The 26,980-nt window shown below is 39.0% G+C and overlaps 4 protein-coding genes across 14 annotated transcripts in view; 2 read left to right on the top strand and 2 right to left on the bottom strand.

Moving 5' to 3' along the window:
* The window catches only part of dgo (ankyrin repeat domain containing protein 6 diego), a 98,050-nt gene extending 86,853 nt beyond the window's left edge, over positions 1 to 11,197 (top strand). For all 7 annotated transcript variants that reach the window (XM_043418670.1, XM_043418669.1, XM_043418667.1 and 4 more), the window contains 7 exons: positions 7,705 to 7,914; positions 8,141 to 8,239; positions 8,400 to 8,946; positions 9,056 to 9,744; positions 9,877 to 10,168; positions 10,288 to 10,533; positions 10,710 to 11,197. In XM_043418670.1, the coding sequence (XP_043274605.1) occupies positions 7,705 to 7,914; positions 8,141 to 8,239; positions 8,400 to 8,946; positions 9,056 to 9,744; positions 9,877 to 10,168; positions 10,288 to 10,533; positions 10,710 to 10,873 (2,247 nt within the window). In that variant the 3' untranslated portion in view covers positions 10,874 to 11,197. The remainder of the gene's footprint in view (positions 1 to 7,704; positions 7,915 to 8,140; positions 8,240 to 8,399; positions 8,947 to 9,055; positions 9,745 to 9,876; positions 10,169 to 10,287; positions 10,534 to 10,709) is intronic.
* Positions 11,023 to 14,970, bottom strand: LOC122410499 (CDK5RAP1-like protein). The gene is made up of 7 exons (XM_043418675.1): positions 14,192 to 14,970; positions 13,814 to 14,059; positions 13,417 to 13,627; positions 13,002 to 13,322; positions 12,553 to 12,874; positions 12,317 to 12,466; positions 11,023 to 11,433 (listed from the first exon to the last, which is right to left on the bottom strand). The coding sequence occupies exons 1-7, from the start codon at positions 14,514 to 14,516 to the stop codon at positions 11,179 to 11,181; spliced, it is 1,830 nt and encodes a 609-aa protein (XP_043274610.1). The 5' UTR covers positions 14,517 to 14,970; the 3' UTR covers positions 11,023 to 11,178.
* Positions 14,971 to 16,374: 1,404 nt separating this feature from the next.
* LOC122410498 (2',5'-phosphodiesterase 12) lies at positions 16,375 to 18,926 on the top strand. The gene is made up of 2 exons (XM_043418674.1): positions 16,375 to 18,370; positions 18,628 to 18,926. Exons 1-2 carry the CDS (start codon positions 16,795 to 16,797, stop codon positions 18,888 to 18,890), a joined length of 1,839 nt encoding a protein of 612 aa, XP_043274609.1. The 5' UTR covers positions 16,375 to 16,794; the 3' UTR covers positions 18,891 to 18,926.
* Positions 18,927 to 19,953: 1,027 nt separating this feature from the next.
* Positions 19,954 to 26,893, bottom strand: Caper (RNA-binding protein 39-like protein Caper). 5 transcript variants are annotated; one of them, XM_043419696.1, is made up of 9 exons: positions 26,736 to 26,893; positions 26,313 to 26,386; positions 23,619 to 23,683; positions 22,538 to 22,969; positions 21,957 to 22,164; positions 21,505 to 21,771; positions 21,021 to 21,367; positions 20,444 to 20,470; positions 19,954 to 20,348 (listed from the first exon to the last, which is right to left on the bottom strand). In XM_043419696.1, exons 2-9 carry the CDS (start codon positions 26,364 to 26,366, stop codon positions 20,051 to 20,053), a joined length of 1,698 nt encoding a protein of 565 aa, XP_043275631.1. In that variant the 5' UTR covers positions 26,367 to 26,386; positions 26,736 to 26,893; the 3' UTR covers positions 19,954 to 20,050. The 5 variants fall into 5 exon arrangements, with proteins under 5 accessions (XP_043275631.1, XP_043275632.1, XP_043275633.1 ...); XM_043419697.1 differs by having other exon boundaries at positions 26,543 to 26,884; XM_043419698.1 differs by having other exon boundaries at positions 26,514 to 26,884.
* Positions 26,894 to 26,980: the final 87 nt, after the last annotated feature.

The raw sequence follows: 26,980 nt of genomic DNA on the forward strand, positions 1-26,980 counted from the left end.
CTTATTCGTCCGGACATGCATGGATACATGATTGTTTATTATGACCGGACGACTATAATGTATCCTTATTCGTCGGAAGCCTTTTTCAAACGGCTCTAAACCGTGTAACCGGACGATTAAGGATTGTTTATTCGTCCAGACATGCTAGGATACAAGATTTTCCATTCTGACCGGACGACTAATTTATCCTTATTCGTCCGAAAGCTTTTTCAAACGGCTCCAAACCGTGTAACCGTACAATTAAAGGGTGTACTTTCGAAAAGATCATACCCCCGATCGATCTGAAATTTGGAATTCTTATGTATTTCGACGCGCTGATTATGAATATGATCTTCAAAATACCCGCAAATTGAATTTTCAAGGTCAAATTGATAAAAAATCGATTTTTTCAGGATTTTTCGCGACATTTTTTATTCTATACATTTTTTGTTCAGAACCAGTGGTTTCGGAGATAAATTCGAAAATTGTTGGAAATTTATATAATATGTTGGAAAAACTACACTACATCCAAAGATGCTCCAGACCCACCCAACGATTCCACACACATCCAAAAATGCTTCAGACCCACCCAACGATTCCATACACATCCAAATATGCTCCAGACCCACCCGACGATTCCGCTCACACATCAACAGTACTGATAACGAATATGACAGTCAAAATGGTCGCATTTTTCATTTTCTAGGCCAAATCACGAAAAAAACGATTTTTCGAACGTATTTTACGGTTATCGTTATTAATATAGATTTTAGAGAGAAATGTTTCAAACAAAATTGGTAGGCCATAAAAAATACATATTTTTTTTGAGTACATAATCCGTGTAGAAGCGGTATTTAAGGAGAAAAAAAATACGAAAAAGTTCCAGAATTTCGATATTTCGACAAACTCTATTAGCTTCGATATCATGATCTACTTACGCACTTTACCAAAAAATGTTTGGGTCTGGAGCATCTTTGATGTGTAGGGGGAATCTTTGGGCGGGCATTGAGCACTTTGGATGTGTGTGTGTGGAATCGTTGGGTGGGCGGCGTTAAGCACTATTGGAGGTGTGTGGAATCGTCCCGCGAGCGTTGAGAACTTTTGGATGTGTGCGGAATAGTTGGGTGGGTCTGGAGCATCTTTGGATGTAGTATAGTTTTCCCAACATATATAAATTTTCAACAATTTTCGCATTTATCTCCGAAACCACTGGTTCTGAACCAAAAATGTCCATTACTTAATGACCTACAACTTTAATCTAAAACATTTTTCTCTAGCGCCAATATTTATCGCAATAAACGCGCGAAAAACCCTGAAAAAATCGATTTTTCATCGATTTGACCTTGAAAATTTAATTTGCTGGTATTTTGAAGGTCATATTCGTAATCAGCGCGTCTAAATATAAAAAATATACCAAATCTCAGATCGATCTGGGATATGGGCTTTTCGGAAGTACACCCAAAAATATTATGAAGTCACATATTATGTTAAGACACTCGGGCAACGAGAACTCTCGTGCGATCAATCGTTCGTAAGTCCGAAGCTTATGCAATCGCGAGCTTGGATATCCCCCAGCGCTCGGCCGTCTATATATAATATTACATATGTATAGATTATTATACGCACTGATATATGTACTACATATAAGATGTGTTTGATTTTTCAATTCTCGACTCTATAAGCGCGCGCGAAAAGGAACAAAACAGAAAGGATTTTATATACTGGGTTAAGCCGTGGTTCTTGCACACCATCTCTAACGGTCAACCTTTATCCATGAACATGATGCACCATACATAACGGCTACAAGTGCTAAAGAAATTTGTATAAACGCGTAGCTTTCTCGTAGCACATAGTATACAGAAATAAGAGTGTGATGTACCTTTGCTTCTTTCCTCCTGTCTCGAGTGCGGTGTATATATATATATATATATTCGGCCAGTACGATTAATGTTGCCAGTCAAGAGGCTCTTATTCTCAATTCTTTGTCCCTTATTTTTCTACGGACATGCATGTGCTCGTATATACGCTCCGCAGAAGCGTTAGGAGCAGACTATGCGAGAGAAATTTCAATTTTAATCTTTGTTATTCTCTTGTCAAAAAATATGCATCGTGACTAACGTGAGAGATCCTGTTTCCCGCATAGGGAATAATGCACGGCCGCGAGTTAAAATATTACTATATAAAGAGTTGGCTGCTTTAAACTGCGGAGCAATAATAAAATGAGGTAAATTTTGGGATTCGACGGAATCGCCGTAGAGGCCGTATAGCGAGAGCTGCACATTGAATTTCGAAATCCATAAAATAATAATTGCTGGCGCTTCTTCATATGTTATTGCTTTTATTTTTATTTTACGCGTAACGGGCAAAGATTGAACGCGCAGTATTGAAAGAAATGATTGCGCCAGCAGCAGCGCCGCACTTCCAATAACTCTTATCCCATATATATTTGATTAAAAAGCTATTTCGCATTGATTTATTGTCAAATGAGAATCGCCGGCTCGAGCTGTTTGACAAATGGATAAAGTTATATATATATAGAGGCGCAGGGTTTTTAAAAGGCTGCGCGACGCAGAGACCCGATCTATATACATATATGCACGCACTCGCGGCGCACCGCGTGTGTACAGTCTTTGGAATTGTAAAAGAGAGACTCGAAGACACGCATGCGTGATATGTTTTGCATGACCTGAGCGAGCTAGGCTGTGGCACGATAGCCGCAGCCCTCATATATTTGATATACTATTATCTTATGGATGTATCCGGACATATATAAAGGCTCGATGTGTGGCCTGCACGCTGTCATATTCTCGGAGGTGCCATCACCGCAGAGAATTTGTCTCGCGGCCTCCGCGTGTATATTCTTCCATGCATCGCGCGCATCTCTTCTCGTTTCGTTTATTCCCATCCGCAGAGAGAGAGAGAGAGAAAGACCATCCAAAGATTAATGCTCCCTTATCTCCGTATGCGCGATACGGTAGGTACGTGTCTTTATCATTCTGCTTCTCATTCTCATCCACGCAGCCGCACTTCATCTCCACCTTGTAGTTTTTTTACACATCGCTCATATAAAATAATACTATTCGGGAGGGAAGAGAAAGGATTCAAAAATCGAAAAAATCGAGCGTAGCACTACAAAATGAATCTATAGAATATTTTCATTTTTCGACCAATTTGCTTGGACGCATATAATTCAGATAATTATTATTGTAGAACAAAAAATCAGATCCTTTCTAGTTCCTTGGCATATTCGCAAATTATCACGTCAAAAAGAATCTCGTATGACTCTTTTTTTCATCTCTCGTTACTTATTTGAAGAAACGTTTTGCGGCTGACGCGGAGAAGGAAAAGAGAGACGCGAATATAGTGAGATAAGTATTATTCTGCGTATGAGTATTGCAGAGTATTGTAAATTTCGAAATTGAAATTCTTTGACACAGTTTAACCGATTTAAAAAAGGCTCTGTCAGTCGATTTTTGCCATCGTTCTGCGTAGGCTGACAGAGCCTTTTTTTAATCAGTCAAACCGTGTCAAAGAATTTCGATTTCGAAAATTCCAAGTGAGGTTAGTCGACTGATCCATACTCTTAATGAGAAACTATCGTTTGGCTCTTGGTAAAAAAATGTTCCGATTACTATACGCACGTATAGCTTTGATAGGCCTAGTCGATAAGAGATGATCGCATTGAATTTGGTTAAATAATATTTATATGTGTACGGATAGTTTAATCGCGGTCGAAAATAGGGGAACATGGGACAAAGTGGCCACCCACTTTTTTGGGGCATTTTTGAATTCTGGGGCAAAGTGGCCATTCACACAATTCCGATTTCTGGCGGGGCACAGGATCAGTGAGAATTCTATGTTTTTTGAGAAATTGATAGCTATTTGAGGCAGAGGGTGAGAATCATTTTGCGAATTACTGATAAATGTCTATTTTATTTTGATTGACAAAAATCGCACTTATAATGAACTTCATTTTCATCAACACCTGCACACAAGGTGTGCGCCCATTTTAGGCATCTTTCGCAGCGAATTCAGTCTTCGAAGGAATGCGAATAAAGTTGATCGCAGAAAATACAAGCAACGTCCGCCGCAGACAAGAATTTTTCTTTTTTCATGATCTCTTTTTTCTTACTGACTAGATTTGCGCGATACGACGGACTCGTGATAATGGCGGGCGGTTTTCCCACAATTTGCCCGATAAGAACGGGCTTTTGCCACTGGTAATGGCAAAATTTATCCAAGTATTCCGACTAATTCTTTTTTCATCCCATCGAAGGAGGATACCTACTATGCCTCGTTTCTTTTCGGTTTATCGCGGCCTTCAATGTTCCATGCGGGAACAGTCTATTACAACGTCTATTTAACCAGAAGTGACAATTATCGATTTTCACCGCATTTCAGGGGGTGGCCACTTTGCCCCAAAAATTTTTTTTTTCAAAATTCGAGCAATAAGGAGGTGGAATCAGTTTGGGGATATAAAAATAAGTAAATGACCATGTGCTACCCGACGAAACTCGTTAAATTCTTTAAGTGGGCCACTTTGCCCCATACTGGTCTATATAAGAGAGAAATGTTAACAATTGTTTCAATATATCTTAGGCATTTTCACGCAGCCTTGGTTTCAGCTGACAAAATAACTTGGAGTTAAAATTACCTATTTCCATCGGATATGGGTAAAATGACGCGCGTTCACGTTGATGCTAAATAAATTAATGACTCTCGAGCTTTGATGATTGATAGTCACACAGCAGGAACCGAGATTTCTCCCTCCTTCTCGAATTATTTTTTTTTTTTCTTTCGCTTCTTCATTTCTTATTTTTACACTACAAGATGTTGGCTATACGAATACCCTCGACGCCTCGTATCGCTGTTCTCACCATTTTTATAGTTCAACCGAAAGCGTTTTGGAGAATCGCGTTATGGGAATAGCGAATAGCTTTTTTTTGGGATATTTTTCTTATATTCGCAGGATCACGCGGATGTTTCTCGATATCTCAGACGCGACATTGTTTTTTATTTGCCTCTGAATAATATAGGTACCTGCTATATTATTTATTGTCCTATACAAGATGGGTACAAAGTGGTGAGAAAAAGTGGTCCAATCTTTCCAATGGTTCCATTAAGGGAATACACTCCGATGAGGGGGCGGGGAGAAAAGTAAGTATATCCGGTTGCTGGAGAAAATACAAGCAAGATCCTTAAACGGTTCGCTATATATATCGATCGGAGCATCTTGTTATACAATGTGCAATTGTGTATATCGCCCGAACAGGAAACGAGACGATCGATAGAGAACGAATCGCGATCTCGCGAGCGCAAAGAAAAGAACAGCACGTGTCGTCGAATCTCGTTTAACAACGCTCTCCTGCTCGTCCTTTCAAGTCTCAACTCAACCTCTCTCTCTCTCTCTCTCTCTCTCTCTCTCTCTCTCTCTCTCTCTCTCTCTCTCTCTTTCTTTCGCTCGCTTATCACTTCTTTTTACTTATATATTTATAGACCGCACTGATCCCTGCTTCTAACGACCTCGTTTCCCTCTAACGCGTGTATATAGCTTCTGCATCGCGCGATGTTTTCGCTCATACTTATTTTCTATATCCTGTCTTGATTATTGTCGAGTATTACGTTGGAACCGCGCAAGTTGTGGAACAAAGATCTAATAAAATAAAACTTTCAAGTTTGGAGCGTCGAAAAAATGGGAGTCACCGCGAAATCTTTCACTTCTAGCTGCAAAGGAAGCCCGGCCGCGAAAATTCGTCACACAGCGGCGGCGAAGCGTTGAATTTTTTTCATTATGAGAATCCATGTACCATACACCGTATTATATATTAATTAAATAATAACAGATGAAAATTTTTATATCTCAAAAAAAATATTGAAGAGCACGAAATAATATTGCGAGGATATAAATGATAAAAGTACTTTTTCAGCAGCAGTGCGCATTATGGGCGCATTATACAATTGCGTTTAGCGTAAATACAAATTCCGCATGAGTATCTCGTTTGTTTAACGAAATAGAGTGCGCTGCTCCGCGGCAACAATATGGTGTAAAACGAAAAACGCGGCGGGAAAGAGGCAGAGAGCGAATGGACGAGAAATAGTACGAGAAAGGAAAAAAAAATAAGAAACGGCGATTGGGGAAGCAGGGGGAGAATGCATGGAAGGGCTACAAGAAACGTATCTTCGTATATTGCAACGTGACAAACATTTTTCTCTTTCCCTCTCATCGAGTAGACGAAACTCTCGCGCTCCCTTCATCTCGTACTAGGGACTTTTACACTGGTCAATGAACCGTCGCGCACATCCTACTCGCTTACCTCACGCGACAAGCGTCTCGTTCCTTATACTTTTCATTCGTTCGTTCGTTCGTTCGTTCGTTCGTTCGTTCGTTCGTTCGTTCGTTCTTCGAATCAGTCGTGATTCTCGTGTCTCCAGGCTCATATACATTCATATCTATATGGAGATTTCGTTACGAATATAAATGCGCGAGGGGAGGATCAACTCGATTTTTTTAAATTCATTTTAGAGCCGCGTCGCGACCACACGAAATCATGAATCACTCGAAAAGGCTAATCACCGCTATCGGCATTTTTGCGGATTATAACTTCGCAAAAATAAGGAATTAAATAATGTATCAAATAAAATAATGGCAATAATGAGATTCATTTTAAAAGTATAAGAATTCAAACTACATCCATTATCATATACCTATAACTATAAATTTAATGTAGTATAGGCAATTTACGCAATTATTGAAAGAAGCGTTATGAGTAAAAAAGATATGCTCTATATTCCTTAAATAATAAAAACTCAGCGGCGGAGTTTGTCTCCTCGTCCTTATTTTTCCTTTTTTTTTCTTATCCCTCCGGCTTTCGATGCAGGAGCAACGTGTTTGATAAACATTCACTTGCGTATATGTATATTGACAGTCACGATCAAGTAGGTACAGCCGCTTGGTTCGGGAGCGTTGTTGATTGTATCTGAAGGTTCATGGCTCCGACGACCTGATCTCGATTCGCGGCCTCTCTCCAGTTTCTCTACCAATAAGACTTATCCTTCTCCCACGTATACTATACTCTCCCTCTCCCCATCCTATTCACAATAATAATACTTTCGAGAGACTTTTCAACGATCGGGAACAACGTTTCAACCGTAATATTTATAATTCGATACAAACAAAAAACATGCATATAAAAGTTCGCTGCGGATAAACGCTTCGAAAAAAGAGCGATTCTATTCAATTAGCGTTGCATGGTATATATAAGACCGGCCATCATGAGATGCATCATCATGGTCTTATCAGAAGCAATAATATAAGAGAGAGAGAGAGGATTTTGGGGATCTCACGGGCGATCGAACTTTATTTGTTATTACATGTAGTACATATAATAAAATGTACAAGGAGAAGAGAAGAATAGGGAAAAGCAGGAAGCGATGATATTCGTGTGGGCGATGAGGAGAGAAGAGAAGAAAGCCGTGGGAACGACGCGAATACCGCTTTACCGTCTATAGTTAGTATACTATGCATGTAATAATCTTTGGAGCTCACCGCCTGCGTGTGTGTGCACATGCAGATGCAGTACTTATCCGCGTTCATTCGTTAGATGCGATCAAGTGATAAAAATGATAAAAAGAATTTATAGTTATGGGATGAAAAGAATAACTTGACAGTTGAACTTTTTTCATGGTCGAGCGCTAATTGTGCCGAAAAAATGGTTCTATTTTCAGCATGGGAATTCCGCCCTTCACGAGTCTTCTTGGCGAGGATACAGTCGAACCGTTGCTGCACTTGCCAAAGCTCTTGGAACTCAGAGAGCTCCTCTTCACGCAAGAAATTTGGCTGGATTCGCGCCTCTTCATCTCGCATGTCAGAATGGCCATAATCAAAGCTGTCGCGAACTTTTACTCGCCGGATGTAATCCTGACCTTCAAAACAATGTTGGTATAATATGCGTATACAACATTATATTATCTGGAATCATGCAGCACTCTCTCTCTCTCTTTTCGCCGATGATGATTCTCGTTCAATATTTTGCCCTCTGCTATTATAATAAAATCACGATCGCGCCATCGCATAATGCATGAAAATAATGATTAGGATATAGTACTAATGTAGATATGTAGGTAATAGATATGTTGATAATCGTGATTTGATTTATTTCAGTACGGCGACACACCGCTCCACACTTCGGCTCGATATGGACACGCGGGAGTGACTCGAATTTTGATTTCCGCCCTGTGCCGAGTATCCGATCAGAATAAGGTTAATAAATCAATGAATATAATATTCTAAATGCTTAAAAACCTTAAGTGATATGAAAGCTCTGATAAAGCATAAAGCTCAGATGCTGATCCGATTAACCTAATAATGTCGAGGGTTGATATTGTCTTTGTGTGTGTGTGTGTGGGTGTGTGCGTAACAGAACGGAGACACGGCTCTTCATATAGCGGCGGCGATGGGTCGCAGAAAATTGACTCGAATATTATTGGAGGCGGGTTGCGAGCGTACATTACGGAACAAGCAATCGGAAACAGCGAAGGACATAGCTCGTCGGAAAAATTTGTCGGAAATTCTCGAGATAATAAACAAATCGCGTAGCAAAAGTCGGGGGCGTTCCAAGAGTCGGGAGGAAGGGATGTGGAATAACGAAGAGGAGCCGGCGATTCACCGATTAAAAGATTCTACCAAGTCCGGTGGTAAGGGTGAGAAGAAGAGAGAGAAAACCGGAAGCGGTACGAGCGGAAGCCGAGACGGTGGAAAGAAAGAGAAAAAAAAGCACAAACCTGGAGGAAAGCAGCACAAGGTGCATTTTGAAAAAGCGATAATGGGTCGAGAGTGGTCCCCGTACGGATGTCATTATTATCCGGATCCGGAAGCATTTCCGCAACCTCGTTTGGATTCGTTGCCCTCGGATCCTTTGGCCCGCGGTGAACAATATTATCTCGATTTAGCAGGAAATATTCGCAAAGGTTTGTAATTAAATTAATGCTGCTTCGTCGAAACCGGTCGAAACGCTAATGGGGGGAGGGTTATGAAATTGTAGTCGACCCGGTGATTTATTATAATAATGAAACACAGGTCCTGTGGGGGTTGGTTACACGTGCTATTGCGCCCCATTTTTCCGTCACATGGAGGCTAAACTGGAGCGTGACAAAGCCGAACTGAAAGCTCATATCGATCAAGCCCACGAGAGGCTCGATTTGAAAGTAGCCAATCTCGAGAGACGCACACGCGGCCAAATATCCGAGCTGACGCGTTGCGTCGCAGCGGAACGTTCAAAATGCGAAGAACGACATTCTCATCTGCGTCGATGGATATTACGAGGAGGACAGGGACGCCATTCGGAACGACCGAATCGACGCTCCGTTGAGCGTCACGAAACATCCAGACCGACTCGCGCTCGATCCCTCGAACAACTTCTCGACGATCGACCGCAGGATCGTAGTTTTGAAATTCCCGGCGAAACGTTCGGCGGCGGCGGCGGCGGCGGCGGCGGTGGCGTCGGCGGTGGCGGCTGCGGCGGCGGCGGCGGCGGCGGAAGTCTCGATGATCTTGACATTCCTGCTATTCCCCGATCGAGCGAATCCATGAGGGATTTGGCCTGCTCCGGTTCCTCCAGACCTCCTCTTCGTGTTCTTGATATCGAACCTCGGCTCAACGAAACGTTCGATGGTGTAATCGGGCGCGATAAAAGCTCTCATTTCGGGGCTGGTGCTGCTTCTGCTTCACCTACTTTTAGCCTTAGACAACGAGTTCTCCGACAACAGGTTTGAGCACCACCCAAACAAATCCAAAATTACCTACGATCCTTGAATCTCGTTTTATTTTTTTCACAAGAGAAATATAAAAAATACATTTTATTTATCCTCTCTCCCCCCCCCCCCTTCCTCGTTCCCCAGATATCCTCGAGCCACGAAATAGTTTCCGGCACTCATCAAGATGATGAAAATACGCCCAAGAATGAGGATGAAAATCCGGAAGCTTGGTCAACGACATCCAATCGGAGAAGCGTCCATGAGATGATTAAACGATTTCAACAAGTGCCAGGCGCACACAACGGTGGTTGGCATCCGCCCCGTTCGGTGAGCAGCGAGCACACAACGACAAGTCCCGAGCACAGCCAGTGTTCTCAAGGTCTAAGAGTTCAACCTCAAGGTATCGCGAGCAACGATTGGCACCCCGAACGACAAGGTCAATGAACTTAATCCTATATATCTCATTCTCTGTCTACTCCGTTCATTCTCGCTATACTTATTATGCTGGATATAAGTGATGAAAATTTCAATATTTTCTTATATGTAACTTGACAGGCAATGAGAGCGAGAGCTCCGAAGCCGAGGACGAGCCCCAGCAACCCCAAACGAAGAAGCAAATCAACAAGCATCATCCCAGAGTCGTTGGCGACAACGAACACTACGAATCCATCGCAAAATTACCTTATCGTTCGCGCAGTGCCGTTTACAGTCCCACTCCGGCCTCCCACGATGCTCATAACGATTCCGGATACAGTACTCGAATATATGGATCTAGCAAAGGCGCCTCACCCTCTTTGTCAGGTTGAATTACGTCTTTGTCGAAAATTCAATAAATTTCACGTGAAATAAGGAATCACCGGGATGAATTTCTTGAAAAAAAAAAAAAAAAAAAAAAAAAAAAAAAAAAAAAAAAAGTTATAAATTTCACTGGTGCACAAATACAATTCGAAATATTCGAATACTTTGACGTGTTCCAGGTCAACTGGAGTGTGATATAATACTTCCAGCGTCTCAGGGGAATTTCCCGAGTGGTGAACAACTGGTAGCACTTTTGGAGCAGCCCAGGATGCATGATATCACGGTTTACGAACGAGGCACCGACAACGTTGTCATCAACATTGGAACAGCGAGTCTGGTTTAACGTCACACGTATACAAATGGCGAAACTATTAACTTAAACAAACGTTTGGAATTTATTGATGTGTAACGGTGGAAAAAATTCGTCTCTCTCTCTCTCTCTCGTTGCCATAAATATGAATTACGAAATAGAAAATAAGACGATATAGTATGTAAAGGACGAATATATTTATTTTTTGTCAATAGTACAGTTCAAAGGTAATAACGTATAACGTGTATTCATGTACAATAAGTAACTTGTTAACGCTTGTTCATTTCTCCATATTATCTTTCGAGACTCGCGTAAAATTAGTATTGTTTAAATAAATTTCATCTTATTTCAACGATATTCTGTCTGTGTTTTTCCGATTCTAGAATGTAGCTCGATATTGATGAATGATACAGAGGAACTCCTAAAAGCGAATTCATATTCGCATTATAAATTTGTACGACTACATAATCACCGGGACTTATTGACCGCGATCGATGAGTTTCGCTACTCTCCGGTATTACTTCGTTCGGTATAACAACCCTCGTATTTCCATCGTTCCGTCCTACCAAAACATTGTTCATCTTTCGACCATGCTGCAGGTAAAAAAACAACAAAAATCAATTCATAAGCAATAACTTATAAGTTTCGAAGAACATGCCAAGTCCGACGAAGAAATATTGCTGTTCTTGACAATTGGAATGAAACAACGAGTGAGGAAAATACGACGGTATGTTTGTATCCACGTGATATATATATATATATTAGATTGCTTTAAAAAAAATTGAATTTTTTTTTTCGTGAGCCGAAGAGAGCTGTTGATGCATGTAAAAAAAAAGTAACTTTCCCAAAATTTGAAATTAAAAAAAAAAAATATTTAGCTGCCCCTCGAACGTTTTTTCCGTGCTTTTTCCTATTTTGAGAAAAATCATAATGGAAAAATTCTAAAAACGTTATGAAACGTTATGCAAACATAAAATGCACTTTCTTTCTTGAATAAGAGAGAGAGTAGAGCAAAGCGGAACACCCCTCCGAAAATTTAGACCATGATTTTCAATTGGAAATATCTACGAAATTTTGTTATTCGACTGAGATCATGCTTCAAAATTTCAAAAATAGACAAAAAAAAAATTTTTCTTTGAAAATTGAATTTTTTTTTCAATCAATAAATTGACCCATCAGCTCAAGAGCCGTGAAATAGTTATTATCGTTGAAAATATGGATATTTCCAACATATGTGATATTTATACAATTTTATCTCGTTTACGATAATTTCATGGTACTCTGAAAAGAACGTGGGACAAAAAGGACACCATAAAAAAATTTAATTTTCAAAAAAAGATTTTTTTTTTTTTCAATTTTGAGATTTTGAAGCATCATCTCAGCCGAATAACAAAATTTCGCCGATTTCCAATGAACAGCTTTGCCCTACTCTCCCCTATGTAAACGAGAACAATGTAATCCAAAAGTTATACTTACACCTTCGATGAGTACGAGTTGTTGACTCCCTATCTGGTGCCCGTTCAATTTTTCAGCCGAAATTTTGGCCCGATCAATCATCTTTCTGAGTCGCTCCTGTTTCGTGTCCATAGCAACGTCGTCGCTTAGCCGTCGATGAGCCGTAGTTTTCTAATAACACAAACATACTGAATCTCCCTCCTCCCTTTCTGATATCGAAATAAAGTTGTAGGAAAAATCATTTAAACACTCAATACCTCTCTCATACTATAAGCAAACAAATATGCTTTGTTGTACTCGACCATTTCCATTAGAGAGAGAGTGTCCATGAATTCCGCCTCAGTTTCGCCGCAAAAACCAGCAATAAAATCACTCGACAGCGATACATTAGGAATAATGTTTCGTACGTGATCGACCAGTTTGAGATAAGCCCCGCGAGTGTATCCTCGACGCATGCGTTCGAGAACCGCGGAATTTCCGCTCTGAGCGGGTAAATGCAATTGTTTACAAACGTTTGGTCGTTCAGCAATCAATTGGAGAACTTGGTCTGGAAAATCCTTCGGATGCGGAGATGTGAATCTGGTGAGAGAAAAATTGTACGTCTCATCGGATGCATTCGTCATTCGAGTTAACGAATAATAAAAAAAATAATTAAGACAATTAATGAGGAGATAATACGAAGAACATAAAAAAGGGATGTACTGACCTTATTCGTATTTCAGGATTTATCAGCGATACCTTATCGAGAAGTTCACCGAATCGCAAACCTCCCATTTTAGTCTTATAAACAGTATTGAAACCCTTGGCCATATCGGTCGGAGCTTTAGCGTCTACATAAAAATCAGATTGTGTAAGATCCCGATAGCTGTTGACGTTTTGTCCCAGGAGCGTTATTTCTTTGACACCCTGATCGGATAAATGTTGCACCTCGCTAAGAATACTCGTGACTGGCCTCGATCTTTCTCTTCCGCGGGTAAACGGTACTATACAATAAGAGCACATATTGTCGCAGCCCCGCATTATAGTCCTGGGTAACAATATTCACTGTTTACTTCCTGGACAAGCAATGTTTGAAAAATAACAAATTCGTCTCCGGTCGATTGAATAAAACACATACGTACACAAAAGCACTTTTTGAGTTTTCGTTGAATCTTACAGGCATGACATCTGCATAGGTCTCATCGGCCGAAAGGATGACGTTAATAGCAGTTTCATTTCGATCGCAGAGCATTAGAAGACGTGGAAGATCTTTGTAACTATCTGGACCCGCGACAATGTCCACCGCTCGATTTCTTTCCAAGACTTTGTCTTTTAAACGTTCAGCCATGCACCCTTAAAAAAACGAAGAAACATACGTATTAACTAAAATTGTTAGATTCTCTTGTTTCAAAATTAATACATAATTAGAAACTCTTGAATCGAGTTGAACAAAAAATAATAACAAAGTTGACAACATTATTCCAAAATAAAATTACGCTAAGAAAGTTATAGAGGTTTAATTGCAAAACCAAATATTACCGAGTAACCCAATCTTCATGGGATATTTGTGTCCCAATGGCCTTCTCCTAGCCTTTAGAGCCTTCAAGTACTCCAGCTTGTTCCAAACTTTTTCTTCAGCTTTTTCACGAATGGCGCAAGTCACCAATAAAATTATATTTGCCGTGTTGATATCCGCTGATCTTTTATAACCATGTTTTTTCAGGATCGCCCAGACCACATCGGAATCATTGACATTCATTTGACAGCCGTATACTTCAAAGTACACTATCGAATATAAATTTCAATTGATATTGATTGCAATGATAATTCATTGAGTTGAAAAATGTTTGGTGAACTATTTAAAAATAATTTAAAAATCTGATATTTTCAAAAACCTATATCATTCTATGAAATAACCTGAAAGTCCTCCGCTCTCAACATTCTTCAAATAGGGTACTACGTCGGTCTTAGTATTGGGCAAATGGTTGGATTTCCTATTAGCCAAGATGAAATCCGCGAGATCCGGACCATGAAATAAATTCCTTTTGGTCTTCCTCGAAAGTTTGTCAGATTCCTCTTCAGCAGTAGCAAAACACTCAATGGAACGGTGAAACCCTCGAGATCCTGATGTACCTATATTTGCCCTGATCGTTCGAATTTTGTAACACCACTGTTTCGGTAACTCACGAACTAACTTATGGGGTCCACCAAAACACGCTGATGCGTATCGTATACCGTTCATTTTTCTTCTTATAAAATTGTTAAAATATAGATATCGTATAGCTGAACGAATAACCACAAAATTAATTGATCATAAATTTTCTGCTTTCCTTTGCATGATATAAAGCCAATGTGCGACGTAAAACTCTCGTTGAAAAATTCGAATATCGGAATTTACAGTTGAAACGAGATATTTGATTGAATATTCATTTGATGAAAGAAGGTCTCATTGAATATTACTCATTCCATTTTCGTTATATACTTGCGGAAAAAAGATTTGAAGCGAAGCACACTACACATATCCACACACACACACTGCAGAGAAGTTTTTGTTGCCGCCACGGCGGCAGCAATGGACACAACAGCAGCCGCTGTTATCGGTATCAGTCATCGGTCTTCTCACTCGCTTTGCATGCTTGCTGTCAAGCTTGCTGTGCTGCTGGCTGCGCTGCGTCCGCCATAGCAATACCTGTGGCGTTTCAAAGTACTTCACGAAACAACCGCTACGAGGCTACAGTTTCTCGTCAACGCTTCGTCAGGCCTCTCGTCCAATATATATAACGTCCATCCCAGAACCCTTCATCCATAAAGCGTCTGGGGTAGGGTACAGTAGGCACAGCCCCACTGATGAGTCTGCTGCCACTGTACCCGAGACGAAAACGCAATCCAAAACCATTCTTTTCACACCATAGCTGTGGCGAGTCCTACATGACCGACCTTTCCTATACCAATAAAGCAGCTGGACGAACCAAGGAGTCGGAGCGGAACAGAAACTGCCTACGGAATCGGAAGATAGAAGATAAGCAGCAAATATATACCGGCGCCGCCACCCTTGTTGTGACCAATACGTAATTCGTCACCAGAGTGCGCTGGTTTCTACGCTAGGAACCGCGAATTTGCGAATTTCGTACTTTAGCATTTTATACTGATTTGATAATTTGATCATTAAATATTAATAAATGAGAGGAACGTGACGGACTTGGGTGACTAATATATAAGTATACCATAAACAATAACCGCTAATCGATAAGGAATACAAACGTATTGACTAACTCATCATCATATCCTTATGGTTTACATTATAATAATCTCCATACGTGAAATGTATATCGAAATAAGACCTTCTTTGATTTCTTATATAAATAGTTTTAATATCCTAATACGATACTTTTATCCACTTTCATCTTATAAATATTAGGCTAGGACATATCCATCGTCACTCTTATGTTAAGATGATGGATCAGTCGGTAATCACACCTCGAATTTTTGAAATTGAAACTCTTTGACATCGTTCGTCCGATTAAAATAATAAAAATGTCATCGTAGGCAGCACGATCGCAAAAATCCGATGACATTTTTATTTTTTCGATCAGACGAACGATGTGGAAAAATTTCCTTTTCAAAATTTGCAGCTATCTCTCTCGCACTCACTGTTGTGATTACCGACTGATCCATCATCTTAAGGACCTAGAATAAAAAGGGCATTGTGTATTTGCGAAGCGAGCCGTGTGATAGCGACGCGAGAGTCCAGAATTGAATGAGCGGGAGGATGAAAAACAGCGTGATTGGTCCACGTGTGAGCGGAGAATATGCGCGTGAGAATCCAAAGGATTTGTGAAACAATAAAAAGTCGAACGGAATAGAATTAAGGATTAAGGAGTACATTGTTGTCAGCCGAAGAGTCAAGATCTATATTTTCGTCAATATATTAATTCAAAAATGAAACCTTTGTCTTGAATTTTTGGAGAGAAATTCGCAAGGCGAGTTTCAACTCCTTATCAATCGAACCCACCCAAAACTAAGTCATATTCGAAATAATACTTACTATAATTCCCGCTCGGAGCGTTACAACCTCCTCAACTTATCTCGATCTCGCGACGACGCCGCACAGCTGATACTGATTTCACGAAATAAGAAATAACACCAGTTGGAATTTATACATTTCAAAGAAAAAAACGAAATGAGTGGCTCAAACACACGCTCGAAGCTTTCCTGATATAATTACGAATGAATTATTTTTTATATTTAAAAAGTAAAACGACTAGTGCAACAAAATAGTGATATATTTATATTGATGATGGGAAAAAGAAGTTAGTAAATTCATTTTGTTTTGCGAGTGTTGACCCCGGGTTCTCTGCCGTTCGAGGAACGTTTTTTTTGGAGGTTAATAATGTAACCCGTTTCATCGACGAACATTCGGGATCCAAAAATTTGGTAACCGATCGAAAATCTCAATATTTATATTAAAGTCACGAATGAGACTAACGATAGTTTTTCAATCCGCGCTATTGTAATTTATAATGTCAGGAGTAATCTTGAAAAAAATATTATATCTACAAAAACGCGTTTTGACACCGACACGAATAAACAGTCAGCATATTCATAAAAAGCATTCAATACAACCACAATACTATTACAACATGAATGAGGCTTATTTAAGATACGAGAAAGGTGACGAGACTTTTCAGTTTACGTTTCGTTTCACGAAGCCAGAGTTGAATCTTGATAGACAATTTCATATGGTAAGAAAGCGTATTGAACCTGTTGCGGTATTTCTTCGGCGACTAGACTCTAATCTCGACAAATATTTGTCGGCAAAGAAAAAAAGAAAATCGAAGAAAGATCAAAATGCAAAGGACGTAGAGAAGAAACCGGATAACGTGCAAAATGGAGAAATCGCCTTTGTGAGAAACCAATTGAAAATTGATTTGAAGGAACCCTGCGAAATCCTTTTTCACAATACTTCACAAATAACTCTGGAGGTATTTGGAACTTCGTACAAAATGAAACTCAACGTTCCTTGGATTTTGAGCATGTCTCTGCCGAGTAGTATGTTGATCGGCTTTCCAACATATCCTGCCGATTTCCAAACGGTACATACAGATAAAAACAAATCTGAATTCCTGTGGTACATTAATCGCTCCGAGGCAACTCACGCATCAAAAGTTTACAAATCTTCTTGGGAACAAGTAGGCAAGGGTTTCATCTATACTCCGACAGCTTTGGATGTTAATTGCCGGTTGAAACTGCAATGTACACCTGTCAATCAAGAGCAGACCGGACCGATTACGGAGGTTGAATCTGAAAATGGAGTTCAAGCCGGTCCTGGTAAATGTCCCTTTGAAATTCGCCATTTATTCACAGGAGACAAACTTTCTGGCAAAAATTTTCGTTTTGTCTCATATAATATTTTGGCTGACGTTTACGCCAGCACAGAGTATTCCAGAGACGTACTTTTCCCATACTGTCCGCCTTATGCTCTCGCAATCGACTATCGCAAACAACTGATAATCAAAGAACTCGTTGGATACAATTCGGATATAATTTGCCTTCAAGAAGTCGATAGCAAAGTCTTTGAAAGAGATCTTTTTCCTATTCTTTCACTCCTTGGTTACGATGGAATTTTTAATCGTAAAGGCGACGATCTCAGCGAGGGCGTCGCAATTTTCTATAACGAAAAACGTTTCAAGAAAATTCGATCGGAATCACGAGTTATGGGTCAGAACGTTGACGCTCCCGGATTCAACAACATATGGCAACAGATAAATAACGATATCGTTAAGGAACGTTTTGTCGGTAGAAATACCACCGTTCAAGTCACAGTTTTACGCTCAAAGGACAATCCCAATGAAATTCTGGTTATTGGAAATACTCATCTTTACTTCCAACCTGATGCCGATCATATTCGTCTCCTACAAGGATTTTACGCCCTCGCTTATCTTCAGGAAATTGTTAATCAAACTCGAGCAAGTATCGACGATTGCTCCAGAATCAGTGTAATACTGAGCGGGGATTTCAACAGCACACCTGACTGCGGCATTTATCAGCTTATGACCACCGGACACGTTCCACACTATCACAAGGATTGGAAATCAAGTAAGTAAATTACACCTTCTGATCGCTGCTGCTACTACATATCCGAAATTCTCGAAATTTTTCCTTGCCTCTGACCCATTTCTATTTTGAGTTAATTCTATTGATTGATGAATGAATTTGAACTCAACCACCGTTAAATGTTGGATGATATCGTTGATCCGATTTTTTTTTCTTTCGTTTTTTTCAACGAAAACAATTTACCAACGAAGAATGAAAAAATTTATGTGGAAAATAAAAAATTACATTTATTTTTTCAGATTCCGCACAGATAATTGAGAACGTGTCATTATCGCACAATGATTCATTCGCGAGTGCATGCGGTACTCCTCAATATACCAATTTCACGGTAGAATTCGCAGACTGTTTGGATTATATATTTTACCAATCGAATAACATCGAAGTAACACAAGTAGTACCGTTCCCAAGCAAGGAAGAACTGTCGTTGAACCAAGCTATTCCATCGATTCTCTTCCCCAGTGACCATGTTGCACTTTGTGCCGACTTGAAGTGGATGAGCTGAGATTTCGAGGCAAAATAAAACTTTAGATACGCTCTATGGTCATGTGTATATTTTCTTTTCTTCTTCAATTTATCACGATCAATTCTTTCATGACGTTTGTCGTTGAGTTTTACATCTAGATGTTTCGTTTTTTTTTTTTTTTGTATTCTTTCCCAAGAAGATAAACGTTAAGATTTATGAATTATCAGCTATAATCTAATGAGTTAATTTACAAAACTTATATACACGGGGAAAAAAAGAATTATTGACCAGTGACTCGTGTAAAAACCTGCAGAGGTCTACGAATTTGCTCCGAACAAAAAACGTATTTTTTCAATTACTCAAATCTGATGACCCAAGCGTGTTTTTCGGATCGGATAATCAGAGAAATCTGTTTTTCGATTGAACTTATGTTCCATGAGAAAAAATTTTGGCGACTGAATGAATTTCTGCGTCAATCGAGAGAAACATGGTAAACAAATAAAACACAATTATCAATAGAAAGAAATACACGAGTGCCACATAACTCGCAACGAGTATAATTGAATAAATTGCCTCTATATCTCGTGAGACATCAAGGTACGTAGATGTGAATTTCGTGTCTACTGGAACTTGTACAATATTTGTTTTTTTTCTTCTTTCTTCTTTGAGGCACGTCAAATTCTACGGTAATGAGTAAATTACGCAATATACGATAGAAAAATATCGAATCTACACAACGATTAACGCGAATTAGGTTCGAGAAAATGTTGGCGAGTCACCCACCACATAGGATCATCGTAATTAGACGTCTTTCTTGTTTGTTTTTTCATCTTTTTCAATTATTGCAGACCTTCGTTCGAGAAAAAAAAAAAAGAAAAACGATTTATAAAAATATAACAAACCTATCGTTTTTTTTACGTTCAAGTTATTATGACTTTTATTTCGTGAAATAATGTGCCGCGTGAATAGAAAAGAAAAAAAAAACATTTTTAAAAAAGAATGGAGCCCGAGAAACAACAAAAATTTCCTTCAAATTTGGGAATTTAACCACTTTTTTTTTTTTTTTTTTTTTTTTTGAGATAAAAATGAAATTCAACGAAAGTAGTGGATATTCGTTTTCAATTTTTTTCCCCAAAATTCGAAATCAAGTCCTTTTTATCTCCAGACATATTATTGTTTTCTTCTCTTTAGAAATTCTATCACAGCCCGCGTCTCGGTGCACTCGGTGCGAGCAACTGCAAAGCGGCCATCGCGTCCGGGAAAAGTGAATGATAATTAACAAGAGGCACGTAAGCCGCTGTTATAACACGACCAGCGAACCATCGTCCGTGTAACGAATTTACCGCCGCAACGGCAGTAGCGATTGATGGACATTTGACGTAAACATTGCCCTGTGGCGACGCTTGATCGACGTAAACGTGCAATACGCCCCCGTGCTTGTTGCACTCTTCGATCACGTCGTCGCGAATCTCCCTCGACCATGTTGGATTCGATTCACTGTAAAACATAACCAAATTGACAATTTTTTTTATCATTCCTCACTCAAAATACCGGTAAAAATCAAATTTTAATATGAGAAAGAATCAACTTACTCGAAATACTCAGATTGATTCGATTCACTACGAGAAAACCACCGATGTACAATAAGAATGGATACAAAGAAATTCATGTCAAAATAAAATGATAAATAATCGAACAACCCTCATTAATTCGCTCACAGATTGATTCGACTTTGAAAAATCTTGATACGAATCAAGGCAATTCAATACTTAAAAAAGAACAATTAAGAATTAAATAATTCGATATTTTTTAACAAAAAAAACTTTGTGGCATTGATGTTACGAAGGCGTGAAAAATTGTATTTCACGAAATTGGAGAACATCAATGCATTTTAATTTTGCATACGTTCCCCCTAGTGAGAGAACTTTTTCTAATCTCACCAGGTCTACTTAAGTGTATGCCACGGTGAGTTAACAATGATTTTAAAATGTATATGAATGTTACCGAATTGTACAAAAAAAGAGCCCTTGAGAATTTTATTTGAATCATGCATCATGAAATGGCTCCATTATTCGAATATTCAGAGGAAATATAGTAAATAATACTCTACGAGCGAGGGAAAAGACTCCAAGGGGGGGAGGAGCAATGAACAATAGAAAAATATCTTACTTAGATGGATCAAACATGTTGGATAGCATAAAACACTGTGTAGCGATGGGCGGTGCAGCCTGAGGTGGAGGTTGAGGAACAGTTGTGGTTGGCGCCATATTCAGAGCATTTGCCGCCGCTTGTGGTAATTCTAGACCAGTGCCTTCCGCGAGTTTGAACATAAGTTGAAGACGTCCCGTGGCGCCAAGATCGATTCCACTGCGATCAAGCTCGTCTGTATCGAGGAGCGAAGGTCCTTGAATGAGGTCTGTTCTTTCAGTGACGTTACCAACTTTCATCGGTCGACCCGCAAGCTCGAAACCATTCAGTTGTTCCAACGCTTTTTTTGCGTCATCCGCGTTTCGAAACTACCGGGAAGAGAAGAAAGAGAGAGAGAGATAGAGAGAGAGAGAGAGAGAGAGAGAAAACATTTACGCATACATTTATTATTATCGAAATTTTTATTCTTATTAGTTGTTAATGCTTTATATTGAGAATAGCTTACAGTTAAAAACCCGTAGCCTTTGCTACGACCCGTTTCAGGATCCATTATCAATTGAATGTTATCAATCTTTCCGAAAGGTTCAAATATACCCCGCAACATATCTTCCGTAATGTTAAAGTGAAGAGAACCAACGTAGAGTCTCATTGGACCTGTTTGACCTTTTGGCATCAGGTTTGGCATGGAATTGCCCATTCGATTTTTCTCGGCTTGAGTCGGCTGCACCACAATTGGTATACCCAACAATTTTTGACCCGATAATCCAAGTGCCTAAAAGTATGTGGTTTGTCGTTTTAGATTAAAAAACAAAAACCGATATAAAACTCGAAAAAAATCAAATGAAACAAATATTTTTTGCAGTATATATTCATCTCGGACGTTGACACTTGATATAATCGAGTCGATTGAATATATATATATATATTCTATAAGACATAAGATATTTTTGTACTTACGAGTGTAACGCTCTCAGGATCCTTGAATTCAACATAAGCGATTCCTTTGAATCGTCTAGTTTTGTTACAAGTAATAAGTCTGACATCCTGTACTTTTCCAACGCTCGAGAAAAATTCTTCCAAATCGCGTGCCCTTATACGCTGACTCAATTGCATACAAAAGACCGTTCGAGCGTCACGTTCCTCGGGCGTCAGCTCGTCGGATCGGCTGTTTTCATAATAAAAGCATACTGTATCGATCTATGACAAAATATGTATGAAATAAACAAACTTTCCATCACTAGCGTATTGTCATTATGCGAGAATGAACGAAAAAAAAAAGAAAGAAAAATAAATGATTAATCATGTTTTGGTGTTTGGTGCGAAAGAGAAGTGAACGTTTGGAAAAAAAAAAAACAACAACAAGAAAAAACGTCAACGAACTCATTCGCACAATACTTTATTTTGCATAAATATATCCCCCGAGTACTGAGATGAAAATTCTCGTTTCGGGTCTAGTCAAAATTATGCTTTCCAATAATATTTTTATCACGCGTCTTACGAGTATTCGGAATTAAACGATGAAAAAAATGAGTACTCACAGTCGTAACGGACTGACGCCTTTGCCAAATGGTGGTCTAGCACGCGGCAGAATGATGGGTGTGAGTGATCTTCTTCGCCTTCTATCCCTGTCGCGATCACGATCACGATCGCGTTCACGATCCCTGTCTCTGTCTCTATCTCGGTCCCTGTCTCTGTCCCTCTCCCTCTCTCGGTCGCGATCTTTGTCTTTTTTCTCGCGATCCTTCTCCCCACTTCCAGAATCCTTTTCACTTCGATCCCGTTTCTCTCGGGAACGCGATTTCCGTTTTCGATCGCGATCTCTGTCACGATCACGATCACGATCACGATCTCGGTCACGATCACGATCACGATCACGGTCTCTGTCCCGATCGCGCTCGCTGCGATCGCGATCTCTTTTTTCCCGACGTTCCCGCGAGCGTGAGCGACTGCGCGAGCGATGTTTGCTCTTCCTAAAATATTCAAGACTCGTTAACAACAATCAAGTTAAACGCAATAAAAACAGAAAAAAATAATAATTCGTATCATAGATTTACGAATTTCTCCATCGAGTAATTATTCCGGTTCTAATATCTTTTTTTTAATATGCCAAAAGAAATGTTCAACTCGTTAGAAATTCATTTACAAACAAAAAATAATGAATTATAAATAAAGAAAAACATATCATATCATTTATCAGAAATGCCTTTTACACGACCACCTCTCACAGTAACATTCCAACTTTGTAAATACAAAATACGTTGCTTCGACTATACTCACCATATGGTCAGGGTAAACCTTTGGAATTATCAAAATAAGCGGCATTTAGACTAACAGTATGGTGTCTATAACAAAGAGAATGTATCTTGAGAGTGGCTGTCTCTTCTCGTCGTTATAATTACTTATTGTCATTTTTATCCATTTATTTTATTCAATATTTTTTTCTTTTTTTTTTTTTCGCTTCAGCAATATCGCAAAAAAATAAACATCGATGTCGTGTAAATAAGAGATAAACGAGCACAACACGATGCTATTGGAAAAAATTAGTGACATTTGTATGCTCCTTGATTGATTTATATTCTGAAATAATTGATGGATGATTTTCGTTGGTTGAAAACTCACCCTGACTTCCTGCTGGACCCATTCTCCTTATTGGTGGTTTTGTCTTTGGTCGAAGAGTCCTGCTCCTACGAACAGCAAACAGTTGAGTGCCAATGCCAGTCAGCCGAGGTGGCAGGGACGCGCGCGAACAAGGGGACAAAAAGCAAATCATTTGACGTTAGTTAATATTATAAAAAACATTCATAAAAATTACGTCGCTCATCAATGTTCTTTTGGCTTATTTTTCTTTCGATTTTTTTTAAAGAAAAACGACTGGGACGACAATCGAGAAAGAAAAAGAGAGAGCAAGATTTTATTGTCTTTATCTGTTCGTTATTATTTTTTGATCCGAAAGACTTTGGGTCCTCGGTCGATTTCCTCGAAGACGTACGTGGTGACACCAGTGGCGCGATCGTCTCAGATCTACATGATAATTTATCAGGTCTTCGGGGACTTTCGTAGAATTTAAAAAATATTTATCATTTTATTATTTATTGAAAATGATTTGTTTAATCGTGTTTTTGTTGTCGAGGGGTGGTGAGACGGCTGAGCTTAGCGCGAGCGACTGATCGCCGAGGCACCTTGCTCAAACTTACCAATTGTTTATCGGGTTTTAGGAAAGCATTGCAATCTTGGGTTGAGCATGCCTTGGTCTTAAACTACCAATGGCCAACCACACATCCTTTTTCTTCTGCAAAAGAGAGCCCTCGTCAAAGACAGTACGTTTTCAAGTAAACACGTCATCGCCCTAACCCTACCCTTCAACTTTCGTCCCTAACACAATCGGTCGTTTTTTATATTTAAAAAAAAAATGCTTTATATGAAATTATTAAAACAAAATGAAATTATTAAACTCGCACCAAATTTAATTTTGAGTGTATTCCAAGAGGGAATATACTTGTACTTTTTTTTTCATCATATCGAAATGTTGTTTGTGGCTCAACTAACTTCCTTCTTCTTCTATCAGAAACGTGGAAACCATTTATTTCCCTATCTCGCCTAACAAAACTAGTTGATTACATTTATATAGAAAATAACAAATTTTTCATTCATTACCGAAATGTAATGCGTACTTCGACAAGAAACAATATCGTATCATAAACTTTTTCCTAGCATCTTCGGCCGGAATAAAGAGAATCACTAAAATTACCAGAAACCAGGAAAACTCATGAAAATCTATCTTTTGGAATTAACCAAAAACCTCAAACTGAATTTTTGGATTATGCCAAGCGCGATACTTAACTTGCATAAACTATAACAACTAATCTAGTTTATAATACAAAGTAAACATGTATTTTATCTCATACCGAACGAAGCAACAATAACCACCGATTGATAAAGAAATTACATAATGAAATTGGCGCAATGAATCACGCGTTAATAAATAGAATAGTGTGTTTCATTCCTGTTAAAGATATTGTATGAGAAGATTGCGGAGGGAGAAAAGAGTGCTTGAAATTAACAAAAAAAAAACTCATCAGCCCACCGGGATATCTATAGGTTAAACCGAAACTCTTTTTTCGGTCAAGTCAATAATGAATTTCCTTACTAGGCAACCATTAATCGCAATATATATAATTCATTAATTCATACACTCATATATATAAATATATATTTATATGATATGTATTAGATGGCCACATATGAATATATATACATAATTATATATATATTATTAAAAAAATAAAATGAAAGAAATGATGATAGTGATGGCTGTTCTTAGTACCTCGTGTTCAAGTGCATTCTAGGAACTCGCTGTAGAACATCGTACGAGCGCGAGGGTACATGTTTACGTATCATCTATAAGTACAGAAAATGGAGGTATTGATCAATAGCAGGCAGCTACAGATTATCATTCTATTTTTCTTTTCTTCTTCATTAATTTTTTTTGCCCAGAATCTTAATTATTGTTGTCGTTTATTAAAAACTTTTTTTTTTTCCAACAATGTATGCGCTCCTTGGGGATGATACAAATATAAATATGTGTATATACATTTATCCAACTGTAGCTTTCAAAATCTTCTAGAATATTCCAGAAATCTTTACAATTAGAATATTTCTATGGAAATTATCCAGGACGATCCTGGATACATCAAAGATCCTGGAAACTACCGTTCAATAAATATATATTCATATATACATATATAAATGCGGCTAAACATAAATATATATAGACGTATAATACAATTCAGTATATATACACACTTTGTCCTTACACATACACAGCATATAGATATGCATGTGTCTTTATGTATAGGTACACAAATGCAAAAATGAATCGAGGATCGCGGCGTTCGTGGTTCATTTGAGGGAAAAAGAGAGAGAGAGAGAGAGAGAGAGAGAGAGAGAGAGAGAGAGAGAGAGAGAGAGAGAGGGAGGGAGGGAGGGAGGGAGGGAGGGAGAAAGATGAAATCGACACGTTCACAACTGCGCGTATAAATATATAAATATATATATTCGTGGACATTGGAGCCCAAGAGAATCGTATCATGATCTCGCTCAAATACGTGATCAAAAATAGTACCAAGTTATTGCAGTATTTAATTTCGTTTTCTTCGTCATTACGAGCAATTTTCCACTATGCTTGGTTTCTTTGTCGGGTCTATTCGTAAACCATAAACGAGATCGAAAAACAAAAAAATACAAATAAACAAATAACTTGGCATCGGTTAAATAATGATTTCGTAAAGATCCGTAAAGAATAATTTCGCTTACCCCTTTCCTATATGGCGCTTCCAGCATCGCCTCGACATCCAAGTCCTCCGCCATTGTACGACTTGGTGAGCTTTCTGAAACGCCACGCATTTAGCACACCACCAAAAGTTGGCAAAATAATGTTTCTCGTGAGATTATTCTTTTTATTAATGATTGATTCTTAATTATTTTATTTTCTAGCTCGGCCGATCGCAAACGTACGGGAGAAAACGTATTTTTTTATTTCTCACATGTGTGTAATAATACGTGTACGTGGCTATGCGTGCAATTTTTTGTCTTTCACGTTTTCTATTTACTCGAGAAGAGACCCTCCACGAGCTTATTTCAGAGAATAACAATTTTTCAATGCCCAGCGACGATGTGAAAGAAAAAATCCCACGGAAAAAAGAATATATTATTAAAAAAATAATCAACGTATCGAACCGCTGTTCGTAACACGAAACGACTGATCAAAAGTAAAATGGACGACGGATGCTCGCCGCTGCTGTGTTCGAACAGCTCGATGAGCTCAAACCTCGAATCCTCAAACTGAACAAACAACGAAACAACAACGGTGAACGACGGTGACCGGTGTGTGACGAGTGACGAAGCAAGCGAGCGGCGTGGTGGGGTGGTGGTCGGTCGGTTACTTCTTCTTTCCACCGCTACCTTCCTGGGACGCCGCCACC

This window comes from Venturia canescens, chromosome 5 (assembly GCF_019457755.1).
Source record: "Venturia canescens isolate UGA chromosome 5, ASM1945775v1, whole genome shotgun sequence".
Lineage (NCBI taxonomy): Eukaryota > Metazoa > Arthropoda > Insecta > Hymenoptera > Ichneumonidae > Venturia > Venturia canescens.